This window comes from Chrysemys picta, chromosome 2 (assembly GCF_011386835.1).
Source record: "Chrysemys picta bellii isolate R12L10 chromosome 2, ASM1138683v2, whole genome shotgun sequence".
In the NCBI taxonomy this organism is placed as follows: domain Eukaryota; kingdom Metazoa; phylum Chordata; order Testudines; family Emydidae; genus Chrysemys; species Chrysemys picta.
The window spans coordinates 10,620,945-10,633,640 of NC_088792.1; the positions used below are offsets into that span (position 1 = coordinate 10,620,945).

The window sequence follows — 12,696 nt, forward strand, 5'->3', positions numbered from 1 at the left end:
TTGGTTGATGACACCTACTATTGCTTGGAATCTTTTTTGTGGAAGGTACACTCTTCACTGATCTGGAGTCTACCAGTCCTCCTATTAACTCTATGCTCTGAGTCCAAGTCATTGTAGATTTTTGTCTGTTGACCTTGAGGCCCAGTGAAGCAAACAGGTGTGAATTACTTGAACTGAAAAGATGACCAGTTGGAGTGATCTGCCTCAAATTAGCCCGTCATTGAGGTAAAGGTAGAGTTGGATTCCTTGTCTTCTTAGGTGAGCTCCTATAACTGCCAAACACTCAGAGAACACCCATAGTGTGGAAAGACCAAAGGGCAGGACCCTGTACTGGTAATAAAATGTTGCATGGGAAATATCTCAGATTTCTCATAGGGCTTGCTGGCTATATGTAAATAGGCTCTTGCAGGCCACTGGTGCAAACCAGTCTTGAAGACCTAATGAAGGAATTATGGAGAGTAGAATCACCATCCTGAACTTGAAATGGTGGATATAGATGTTGAGATATCAAAGGTCCAGGAGGGGGTCACCAACCTCCTTTCTTCTGTAGGATAAGAAAGTAATGGAAATCAAACCCCCAGCCCTGAACTCAAAGGACAACTCCCTCCACTGGTCTGAGTTGAAGAAGGGAGTCTACATACAACATTCAGGACCCACAGGTCCCAAGTAACCCAAGCCCAAGCTTCCCGAAAATAAAAGGCACTTTCCAAAGGGATGGGGAATCTTAGAAAGTAAAACAATCTTTAGTGGCTCTATTAGGCTCTCAACATCGGCATCAAACTTGATGTCCACTGGGAGCCCAAGACTGTGAAGCAACAGACGAGGAGGCAGAGGGTCATATGCGATGGCATCTCTGTGGCCAATAGTAATACTGGGCAGATGAATGCTGTCTGAAGGATGGCTGCAGCTGTGGCTACTTCCTTCTTGGAGCTGAGTCAAAGACTCAAAGTATACTCAGTTACCTTTGAATCTTTCAAGGAGTAGAGGGCCTCAACAATTCCAAGGTTAAAAAGTTGGCTTGCCTCAAATGGGAGGATCCACGAGGACTGAAGCATGACGACATCCTCATAGCTACTGCCATGATCATAATATTCAAAGAACTTCTGTCTGAGTAATAGTATAGCTTCTAGAAAAATATCCAGTATTGATTTAGAGACTTAGTGATGGAGAATCCAACATATCCCTATGCAAATTGCTGCAGTGGCTAATTACCTTCACTTAAAAATCTGCACCTTATTTCTAGTGTAAATTTGTCTAGCTTCAGCTTCTAACAAACTACTTTTGCCTTTTTCTTCTAGATTAAAGAGTTATCGGAACTCTCTTCCCCCATGTAGGCTCTTCTCACCTCAAACTTTTCTTGGATAAATAATGTACAGTATTTTGAGCTTCCATGTCTCATTAAAAACATGTTTTTCCTAGACCTCAAACCATTCTTTCAGCTCTTCTCTGAACCCCTTCCAATTTTTCAACTTTCATGACTAAATTATAGGTGAATGTGACTATGAGATATTGACCTTGCATTAAACAACATTACACTTCACCTGTGGCTCATGTAACTCATTGCACAGTGCATCTAAGATGAGACCTATGTTGACCAACTGACCTACAACTACATGCGTCTCTTACTTTGGCTAGCAAAACCCATCAAAATAGAGACTGAAAGGCCAATACATCCAAAGATCCCTCCCCCATACCATTGAATCCTCAGACCCCCAACAATGTTACTCTACTTTCTCGACTACATATATACAGTAATCAGAAAGGCACAGTTACTATAACTGCAGACATGATCAACAGCCATCATAATAAAAGGCGAAAGAGACAGTACTTCCTTATCTCTGTGCCTTACAATCCTGGGGTTCAATGAAGGCTATTGTGGGGCACTCTGGCAAATGGAGAGAGGTAGCAGCTATTGTCATTGTGGCGGGCTGCTCCTGTAGTCTATCGTCCAGGGTGCCATAAGTTGGGATCCAGCAGTGATTATGAGATTAATCTAGCGGGTATTATTTACCCTCTAAGTATTTCATCCTTAAGTGATTTTGATACCCACTCACGACTAAGGGGCAAACATCCTGCTTTTCCCATCAATCTAATAGGTAAGCCTGTTTTTAGTGTGAGGGGTAGAAAAATTTGATGATTTAACAAATACAGTTTAATTTTGCTGCAACATTTCGACACACCAACCAAGTAAGCTATGGTCCTTCAACCTCAGTTACAATAAAATCACATGCAAACCATATGAGTAATTTAAAACTCTGGGAAGTGGGGGTGGGTAGGAGAAGGGGTGAGAGAAATATATACATACTATTGTTCCTCTTCCTTTAATTTTTCTTCCAGATTTAGAGACTGACGGCTTCTGGTCAGTCAACACTGGTGCAACATCAAGAAGTTTCCTAAAATAAGAAGAAAAAAATGGGTTTATTGTAACACAGTAATAAAAATATGAATTTGTTCCTCATACATCATTAAGCTAATAATGTAAAAAATATTTACCAAGAGGTCCAATAAAACAAATAGAAACACTGAAAGTCAGTGTACTGAGAATGCAATATTATTATGAGAAAAAGAAAAGTGAATAGATAGCTTCCCTATGAAAGGTGGATCACTACCATAGTAATTTTCACCCAGCTAACAAGATTAGACTATCTACAGTAAATAATGATGACTTATTAATGAACTTGCAAAATGATCCATTAGAACAGTGCACCCTTTTTCTAGGACAGTCATTTTTATCACCTGTCTGCTAATCATATGTGCACTGAGTAATGCCCGGATCCCCACATCCACAAATATATTACTTTAAGGGCTTGTCTACACAGACATTTAGTTCACAGCAAACTGGGATAAATCTAACCCACGCTATGCCTGCCACACACTAGGGTTCATGTGAACCCTGACAATGCACACTAGAGAATTGTAAGTGCACATCAGGACGGTCCACACTGACCCTTACCGTGCAGCAAGCTAGCATGGGATAGAATTACATCACAGCTCGCCACAAACTAAATATCCATGTACACAAGCCCTAAGGGGCATCACTACATTACCACCTATGGATAATTGACCAGTTCTAATGATTTTTAGCAATGAAAGGCAATTCAACGTTCCTGTAAATACACTTTAGTAAGCTCAGTAGAAATGAGTAGTTGTCAAAGCTTGAAGAAATGATTTATCATTTCAAGCAGTGATTTATCTGATACTGTCAACTTTATTACATTCATGAACATTGTTTGAATGTAAACAGGCTCTGTAGATGATTGACCAGTACTGCATATTAAGCCCATTACACAGAATATGCTATAGGAAAGAGCATTCAAACTTTGTATAATATTTCTATTATATTTAATTTGAAACTATTTTACAAACTTATGATTGTTTGGTTTCTCTAGAAAGATAGCTTTTTTGGAAAATAGGGAGAAGAATATTAACATCAGGGTCTTGACCAAATTCCAACTGATCACAAGACTGAAATCAAATTGCTCTTACAGTTTAAATTGGAAAGGTAATACTTCATTTTCCCTTTTAAACTACTCTGTTATATTGCTATGCACTGCTAAACAATTACTGCATTTTATCCTAGGGTTTCATACAGAAGCAATGGATGAAGTGATCTATTTGTATTGTTTATATTTCAATTTAGGTTCGTAACACATTTAGGATCCTTAATGTAAAGTTATTACTAGGGCTGTCAAGCAATTTAAAAAAAGTAATCTAGATTGATCACGTGATTAATTGTGCTGTTAAACAATAATAGAATACTATTTATTTAAATATTTTGGATGTTTTCTACATTTTCAAATATATTTATTTCAATTACAACACAGAATACGAGGTGTACAGTGCTCACTTTATATTTTTATTACACATATTTACACCTAGAACAGGGGTTGGCAACCTACGGCACGCAAGCCGACTGAGTGGCACGCTGCTGCCTGCCCGGTGAGAGGAGGAGGAGGGGGAGAAGGGGCAGGAAAGCACCACGCTGGGGGAAGAAGCGGGGGAGAGGGGAAGCTTGGCTGCCGCAGGACCAAGCTTCTGCCTCCTGCCCCTGCAGGGGAGAGCGGTGGGGAAGGGGTCCTGGCCCCCAGCCCCATTCAGTCCCCCTGCCCACCGCTCTCCCCCGTGGGGGCAGGAGGCAGAAGCTTGATCCTGCAGCAGCCAAGCTTCCCCGCTCTCCTGCTTCTTCCCACAGCTTGGTGCTTTCCTGCCCTTCCTCCTCCCCCTCCCTGCCACCGATCAGCTGATCGCCCTTGCAAGGGGAAGGGGGACGATTGGCAGCGTGCTCCCTGCTCCGTAGAGGAGGCAGAGAAGAGGTAGGGACGGGGCCTTGGGGAAGGGGGTGGGATGGGGCATATCCCTTCTAGCCCCCTGCCATGAGCCGCTCAGGGTAGGGGGCTGGGAGCACCCCAGCCTTCTGCCCTGCACCTCCACACACACCCCAGCCCTCTGCCCTGACCCCTGAACCCCCCCACACACCCAGCCTTCTGCCCTGCACCCCCCACACACCCCCAGCCCTCTGCCCTGACCCCTGAACCTCCCCCCCAGGCCTGGGGTCCCGGCTGCTGGCCCCTTGCCAGCCGGCGTCCCGGCCACAGGCCCCGCTCAGCCCGCTGCTGGCCTAGGTGAACAGAACCCCAGGCTGGAAGTGGGCTGAGCAGGCTGGCGGCGTAAGATCAGCATTTTAATTTAATTTTAAATGAAGCTTCTTAAACATTTTGAAAACCTTGTTCACTTTACATATACAACAATAGTTTAGTTATATATTATAGACTTATAGAGAGAGACCTTCTAAAAAACGTTAAAATGTATTACCAGCACGCGAAACCTTAAAGTGAATAAATGAAGACTCGGCACACCACTTCTGAAAGGTTGCCTACCCCTGACCTAGTACAAGCTCTGTAGTGCAATCTCCATCATGAAAGTTTGTTTAGTTTGGAAAAGAGAAGACTGAGAGGGGACATGATAGCAGTTTTCAGGTATCTAAAAGGGTGTCATAAGGAGGAGGGAGAGAACTTGTTCACCTTAGCCTCTAAGGATAGAACCAGAAACAATGGGTTTAAACTGCAGCAAGGGAGGTCTAGGTTGGACATTAGGAAAAAGTTCCTAACTGTCAGGGTGGTTAAACACTGGAACAAATTGCCTAGGGAGGTTGTGGAATCTCCGTCTCTGGAGATATTTAAGAGTAGGTTAGATAAATGTCTATCAGGGATGGTCTAGACAGTATTTGGTCCTGCCATGCGGGCAGGGGACTGGACTCGATGACCTCTCGAGGTCCCTTCCAGTCCTAGAATCTATGAATCTATGAGTTGAACTTACAAATGTAGAATTATGTACAAAAAATAACTGCATTCAAAAATAAAACAGTATAAAACTTTAGAGCCTACAAGTCCACTCAGTCCCACTTCAGCCAATCGCTCAAACAAGTTTGGTTACAATTTGCGGGAGATAATGCTGCCTGCTTCTTGTTTATGTCACCTGAAAGTGAAAACAGGGGTTTGCATGGCACTGTTGCAGCTGGCGTTGCAAGATATTTACGTGCCAGATGCGCTAAAGATTCATATGTCCCTTCATACTTCAACTACCATTCCAGAGGACATGCGTCCATGCTGATGATGGGTTCTGCTCGATAACAATCCAAAGCAGTGCGGACCGACGCATGTTCATTTTCATCATCTGAGACACATGCCACCAGCAGAAGGTTGATTTTCTTTTTTGGTGCTTCAGGTTCTGTAGTTTCCGCATCTGAGCGTTGCTCTTTTAAGACTACTGAAAGCATGCTCCACACCTCGTCCCTCTCAGATTTTGGATGGCACTTCAGATTCTTAAACCTTGGGCTGTGCGATGTAGCTATGTTTAGAAATCTCACATTGGTACCTTCTTTGCATTTTGTCAAATCTGCTGTGAAAGTGTTCTTAAAACGGATATGTGCTGGGTCATTATCTGAGACTGCTATAATACGAAATATATGGCAGAATGCGGGTAAAACAGAACAGGAGACATACAATTCTCCCCCAAGGAGTTCAGTCACAAATTTAATTAGCGCATTATTTTTTTAACAAGCATCATCAGCATGGAAGCATGTCCTCTGGAATGGTGGCTGAAGCATGAAGGGGCATATGAATGTTTACCATATCTGGCACGTAAATACCTTGCAACACCGGCTACAAAAGTGCCATGCGAACGCCTGTTCTCACTTTCAGGTGACATTGTGAATAAGAAGCAGGCAGCAGTATCTCCTGTAAATGTAAACAAACTTATTTGTCTTAGCGATTGGCTAAACAAGAAGTAGGACTGAGTCTACTTGTAGGCTCTAAAGTTTTACATAACTACACTCAAAAACAAAACAATGTAACAAAAAAAAAATCTACATTTGTAAGTTGCACTTTCACGATAAAGAGATTGCACTACAATACTTGTATGAGGTGAACTGAAAAATACTATTTTTTAAATCATTTTTACAGTGCAAGTATTTGTAATCAAAAATAATAATATAAAGTGAGCACTGTACAATTTGTATTCTGTGTTGTAATAGAAATCAATATATTTGAAAATGTAGAAAAACATCCAAAAATATGTAATAAACAATAAAATACCAATTGAAATGTAACAGAGCAATTAATCGCGATTAATTTTTTTAATCACAATTAATTTTTTTGAGTTAATCGTGTGAGTTAACTGCAATTAATCGACAGCCCTAGTTATTACATAAGATTCGATCTGATGAGATTAGAGAGACAGGCTGAAGTGGAAATTCCAGTGGAGAATGTTACAAGCAGCTAAGTTACCTAATGTTAAGAACCTTACTTTCACCACTGGGTGGCCCGCCAAGAGTCAGAACAGAAAATCCTTTATTAATGGAAAGAACATCCCCACTAAATTAATACTATAGTGTAACAAAAAAGGTTAAATCTGCTGCTTACGGCTCAGATTCTACTTTGACAACAGGCACATCTCTTCTCAGCAAAAATCTATTTTCAGGCACTGGTGGAATTTCTTCAGGGCGAACCACAGGTTTGTCCCTTTTTGTGCTCAAGTCAACTGATTTTCTCTCATTTACATCACTCTTGTCAGAATGGCTGCTGGGGAGGGGGGAAAAAAAAAACAATTTACAAAGCAAAACTATTATCTAAACCTAGGCTGAAAGAGGCACAGATTATCAAAACTGATTTCAAAAAAATAACCTTAAGTGACATATGCAACCTTATCACATTGTTAACTCATTTAATTTTATGCCAACATCTACAAGTCAAGCTATCAAACAACTAGAGAAACAAGGCTTCTTTCACATTGAACAGACAAAAGTTATATTTCCTTCTTGGATCATCAGTTACCTGTTGACACTTAAGACAAGACTATTATAGAAACATTATTCTCCAAAAGAGCAGAGTATAAACTAAAAACAATCATCATCAGCTCCCTTATTTCCCGATTAGCCATAACTGAAAAGAAACTAAGTTATCTTAGTATTCTAAAATATAGGAAATAATAATTGAAAATAAATATCACATTTTAATATGCGTATCCTTAACAGTACAGGAAATTTTCCTCTATTTTAAAAACTTGTCTCCATGCATTAGTTTCTCCTTCCCAATGTATGTAAACATATTATGTCCCAAATGACTTTTCAGTGTGCAGAGATGCAGTTTATTACTTGTTATTAATAGCTTCTCTATAATTATTTAGTAAATAGCCTTTAATTAAATCTACAGTAAACTTGACTTTAATTTTAAAGGATGAACAAAATCAAACTTCCAGAATTAAATACACCTTAATAATGTTTTCCATAAAGCACCTATATAATTAACATGGTAATTTCAGACATGATTTCTTTGGGATTCTTAACAGATTAGTCACCCTCTTTGGTTTGATATCCGTTTGCACCTTGGCTCCTCTTTCTTTTTCTCTTCCCTTCTTCGCTTTCTTGATTGTTTAATTTTAGTTCTTCTCTTGCGCTTTCTTCTTCTACTTTTCTCATTTTCAGCTTCACTTTCCGATGAAGATTCTGAAGAGGTTGATGAGCTAGAAGAGGAATCTGAAGCTTCTGAGTGAGTAGATGCTTTCCTCTTTTTCTCTAAAACTGAAGACAAGACTATTATAGAAACATTCTCCAAAAGAGCAGAGTATAAACTAAAACCAATCATCATCAGCTCCCTTATTTCCCGATTAGCCATAACTGAAAGGAAACAGGACACTTAAATGTGCAATTACATTAAGTAAGTGTTCAGCCCATACATATTAAATGAATGAAATATCAATGAAATGATTAACATGAAGTATAATATTTTTTTAAATCAGAGTAAGGATGGGTGTGGTAAAATTCTTCAGTTTCTACCAAGTGAACTATACAGCTCTCCAATTTACATCTCTCTGCCCTAAAAAACAGAGTGTACCACTTTATAACCAACATTTCAATTATACATAATACAGAAGGATTTTTTAATATTTCAATAAACAAATTATAGTACATGAACAAGATGAAAAGATTGCCATATGAACAAATAAGTGTTTTATAAAGAAATTTTAATAAGTAAATGTGTGGCTATTTGGTCATATGAACAGAACTATTACACAAATTAAACCATGTTTTTGTAGTTACTTTAAAATAGGGCTGTCAATTGCAGTTAACTCATGCGATTAACTCAAAAATTAATTGTGATTAATAGCACTTATAACAATAGAATACCAACTGAAATGTATTAAATATTTTTGGATATTTTTCTACATTTTCAATATTGATTTCAATTACAACACAGAATACAAAGTGCACAGTGCTTACTTTATATTATTTTTATTACAACTATAGGCACTGTAAAAATGATAAACAAAAGAAATAGTATTTTTCAATTCACCTCATACAAGTACCGAAATGCAATCCCTTTATCATGAAAGTGTGCAGCATGCTTTCAGAGGTCTTAAAAGAGCAACACTCTGATGTGGAAACTACAGAACCCAAACCACCACCAAAAATCAACCTTCTGCTGTTGGCATCTGACTCAGATGATGAAAATGAGCATGCATCAGTCCACACTGCTTTGGACCATTATCAAGCAGAACCCATCATCAGCATGGACGCATGTCCTCTGGAATGATGGTTGAAGCATGAAGGGACATATGAATCTTTAGCACATCTAGCATATAAATATTTTGCAACACCAGGTACAACAGTGCCATGTGAACGCCTATTCTGACTTTCAGGTGACATTGTAAACATGAAGCAGGCAGCATTATCTCCCGCAAATTGTAATCAGCCTTGTTTGTCTGAGTGATTGGCTGACCAAGAAGTAGGACTGAGTGGACTTGTAGGTTCTAAAGTTTCACACTGCATTCAAAAATAAAACTTTTTTTTTTTTTTTTACATAATTCTACATTTGTAAGTTCAACTTTTATGATAAAGAGATTGCACTACAGTACTTGTATGAGGTGAATTGAAAATGTTTTGTTTTTTATAGCACAAATATTTGTAATAAAAATAAATATAAAGTGAGCACTGTACACTTTGTATTCTGTTGTAATTGAAATTAGTATATTTGAAAATGTAGCAAACATCCAAAATTATTTAAAATAAATGGTATTCTATTGTTGTTTAATTGCACGATTAATTGTGATTAATTTTTTAATCACTTGACAGCCTTACTTTAAAATAAATTTTAATTTGCAATATTGTGACTTCATGTCATTGGTTCTTCCTAGGACAAAGAGAAAGATGAACAAGGATTGTGCACAGTCATCTGATTTTTTTTTTTACTAAAACATCTTAAATGAGCAACCCACAAGTTACATGTTAAAATCAATATCAAGACTCTCAGACTCAGTCCCAGTGTCCACCTCTTCTCATAGAAACCACAGCAGTCTGCACTATCGTTCACCTTCATACTTGTAGAGAATTTGTCCACTACCCTCTAGGACAACACCTAATCAACTAGGGGGAAACCTTCACAAAAGGGAATGTCACCCTCCTCTCCTCTCCTCTCCTCTCCTCTGGCAGGAATACTGTAAGCTGTCCCTCAGGCAACAAGACCAGTCTCTTTGTTCTAACCCTTTGAAAGTGAAGCTTCAAGAGAGAGTGTTTCTCCTCTCTCTCAGACTTGGTGTTCACTTTCCCAACCAAGCCAGGAAGACTCAACAAATCTCTGCTAATTTTCACAAGAAGACAGAAGGAAGTCACTGAACCAGCAGTCAGTTAAGAAAGACTTTCCCTCCAATTCAAAAATCCCTCCATCTTTCTTCCTGGGGTCAGTAGCATGTGAAATATTTTTTGCTATATTGTCTGCCCATCTGTAGTCTCTCAATCCATAACTCTTCACAATTTTAAACGTTTGCACCATTTTTAAAAAAAATAATGAAATCTTATATTTCACTCAAAATTTAAAGGGACTCAGTTTAAATTCACAAAATCAATTTTGTCCTTTTTCAATTTGGCAAGCTTATTATTGTAGTTTATTGTGGGTAATTCCGAAACCTACGCTGACTGTCTTTAGTTTATTTGGCATGTAAAAACAATTTCATTGACACCAGCAAGAATGTACTTTGCACAAGTGTTTTGCAGAGCATTGAGGAAGTCTGCATATCTTATTTTGGTGTAGTCACTAAAACGACAAGTGGTTTTGGTTAAGTTCAATTAAGTTGTGGAGAATTGGTTGCGGGAAAGGAAGGGGATGGATGGGAAAAAATTTAGAATCCGTAGGCCTACCCCCATCTTTTAACAATTTTGAAAAAAGTTCAAATCTTGGCCTATACAAATTTCCGGTGGTGCTTTGGATAAAATTTTTACAAATGATGGGATATCTAGTAAAGTTTGGTCCTCATACATTTTCCTCCGATGATTTAAGGGGAAAAAATTCTGTTAACATAAATCTAGTCATGAAATTAATGTTAACAGCTCAGGTATCCTGAAAGGTCTATAGTTTGTGCAGTACCAAGGACTATATTTAAAGCTCTACCGCTCAAATACTGGGAAAGAAATTAGTGTTCAAGTTCAGTATGGCAGTTCACAAAAATAAATGTAAGCAATGTTGACAGGAAATGGGAGTGCCCTTTTTCAAGCGAGAGAATCTTCAGTTTAGAAAAAAAATTAATTCTCAGACATCTTTAAATCCAAATTAAAATGCCAGAGAACCATTGTAAGTTTTTAGAAATAAGTACAAATTTTGTATTCTTTGCACACGACAACTTTCAATGTGTTTCAAGCAACAACAGGTTTGCTTACCATTTTTTGCTGATTTTGTAACAAGCACCCCACAGTCAATAACTCGCACGTCTGCATATGGCCTACTTGCAGTATCAGTTTTCAGATTTTCTATTTGTTCTATTACTTCAAAACCAGAAATAACCAGTCCAAAGACAACATGTACACTGCAGAAATACAAGATTCAGAAAGTACAATTGTTTAGGTATAGCTGGGATTCTTCTCCACTGACTTCTTCATAGACTGAAAATCATATTCTTACATGGAAGAATTCAGTTCAATCTGTATTACCAGGTTGTTTATGTCCAAAATTTAGGATCAGTAAAACCATCTTTCTAAAAACAAAAAAAACAACCCCCCCGCCCCCAACATGATGTTGTCAAAAAAGTAAGGATTTCATGCACTACAAAAAAAGAGGGTCATGCCATGCATAGCTTCTTCTGGACGTCAACAGCAGCTTTAGAAAACAAATCCACCTTTGCATGTGCATTTTATTAGGCCAGAATTTGGCTCCTAATCACAATCAGGGGCAGCGCCAGTCTCTTCTCACTGGAGGGTCTGATGTGGGCTAGACAGAAAATTGGAGAGGGGGGCAGGGAGAGAGGAATGCACCCTCCCTCGCCACGAGATTCTGCCCTTCTTGTGAACCGCCCCCCCTGCTCCTCCTCAATTAAGTGCTGGAATTGCCTCCTCCTCCTCCGCCCCCCTGCAAGGTCTTGCCTCTGGCCAGGTCAGAGGCCAGAAGCCAGAGCTAGGCAGCTGCTGCCATGAGTCGGGTGACAACGGCACTCCCCCATCTCCTCCTGCTGCTCAGGGCCCTGGGGCTGAAGCTGCTCCGCAGCTCCCCATCGTCCTTTGATGGGGTGGGGATGAGTCGGGGTTAAGTCCAGAGTTGTGGCACTGCCAGACTATGGCAGAGGGCAAATCCTTGGCACAAGGAGGGGGTGGGGGGAATAGTTATCCCGATGGAGTGAGCCTCCTGCTGTGTTTGCAAAAACAGGGTGGGTGGCAGGGGGCCTGTTTTATTTCCCCTCTCATAGGACCATTTGTCTAAGCACCCACTTCCCAGGGCTGTGTCCTTAAAGACACAGGGCATCCCAATGCCTAGAAACAGCAGCTCTTCTCTATCGGATATAACATACTGAGGTGCTAAAGGAGACACGATTCAGTGAAATATTTTGCATACACCCCCCCAAAAATTGCGTGTCACACACTGAGTGTTTAAAAGAGTCCCTTATCAGATCCCAGCCTGCCTGGCAAAAGGGTATAATGGCTCAGGAAGGTAGGGAAGGCACAGCCTGCTGAAAGAGGAGCACAATGACAACCCAGCAGACAGCTGTGTGGGTTACCCTTGGCACTGACAATCCAAGGAAGAATGGGACCATGGAGGCACCATTCGGAGTGTTCGTAGGGCTCTAAATTGCCTTTATTGAGAGAACTACTGAATGTAGGTATTTGATATCTCAAGGCATTGACAAACTTATTACCTACCTTACTGATATGCAGTGAGA

The 12,696-nt window shown here is 39.8% G+C and overlaps 1 protein-coding gene across 13 annotated transcripts in view; it reads right to left on the reverse strand.

Moving 5' to 3' along the window:
* The window catches only part of NKTR (natural killer cell triggering receptor), a 74,788-nt gene that overhangs the window by 23,184 nt on the left and 38,908 nt on the right, over window positions 1–12,696 (reverse strand). For 7 of the 13 annotated variants that reach the window (XM_065582617.1, XM_065582628.1, XM_065582623.1 and 4 more), the window contains 4 exons: window positions 11,207–11,352; window positions 7,855–8,077; window positions 6,921–7,079; window positions 2,306–2,393 (listed from right to left, as the gene is read on the reverse strand). In XM_065582617.1, coding sequence (XP_065438689.1) covers window positions 2,306–2,393; window positions 6,921–7,079; window positions 7,855–8,077; window positions 11,207–11,352 — 616 coding nt within the window. The remainder of the gene's footprint in view (window positions 1–2,305; window positions 2,394–6,920; window positions 7,080–7,854; window positions 8,078–11,206; window positions 11,353–12,696) is intronic. The other 6 variants (XM_065582619.1, XM_065582625.1, XM_065582620.1 and 3 more) reach the window with 3 other exon arrangements.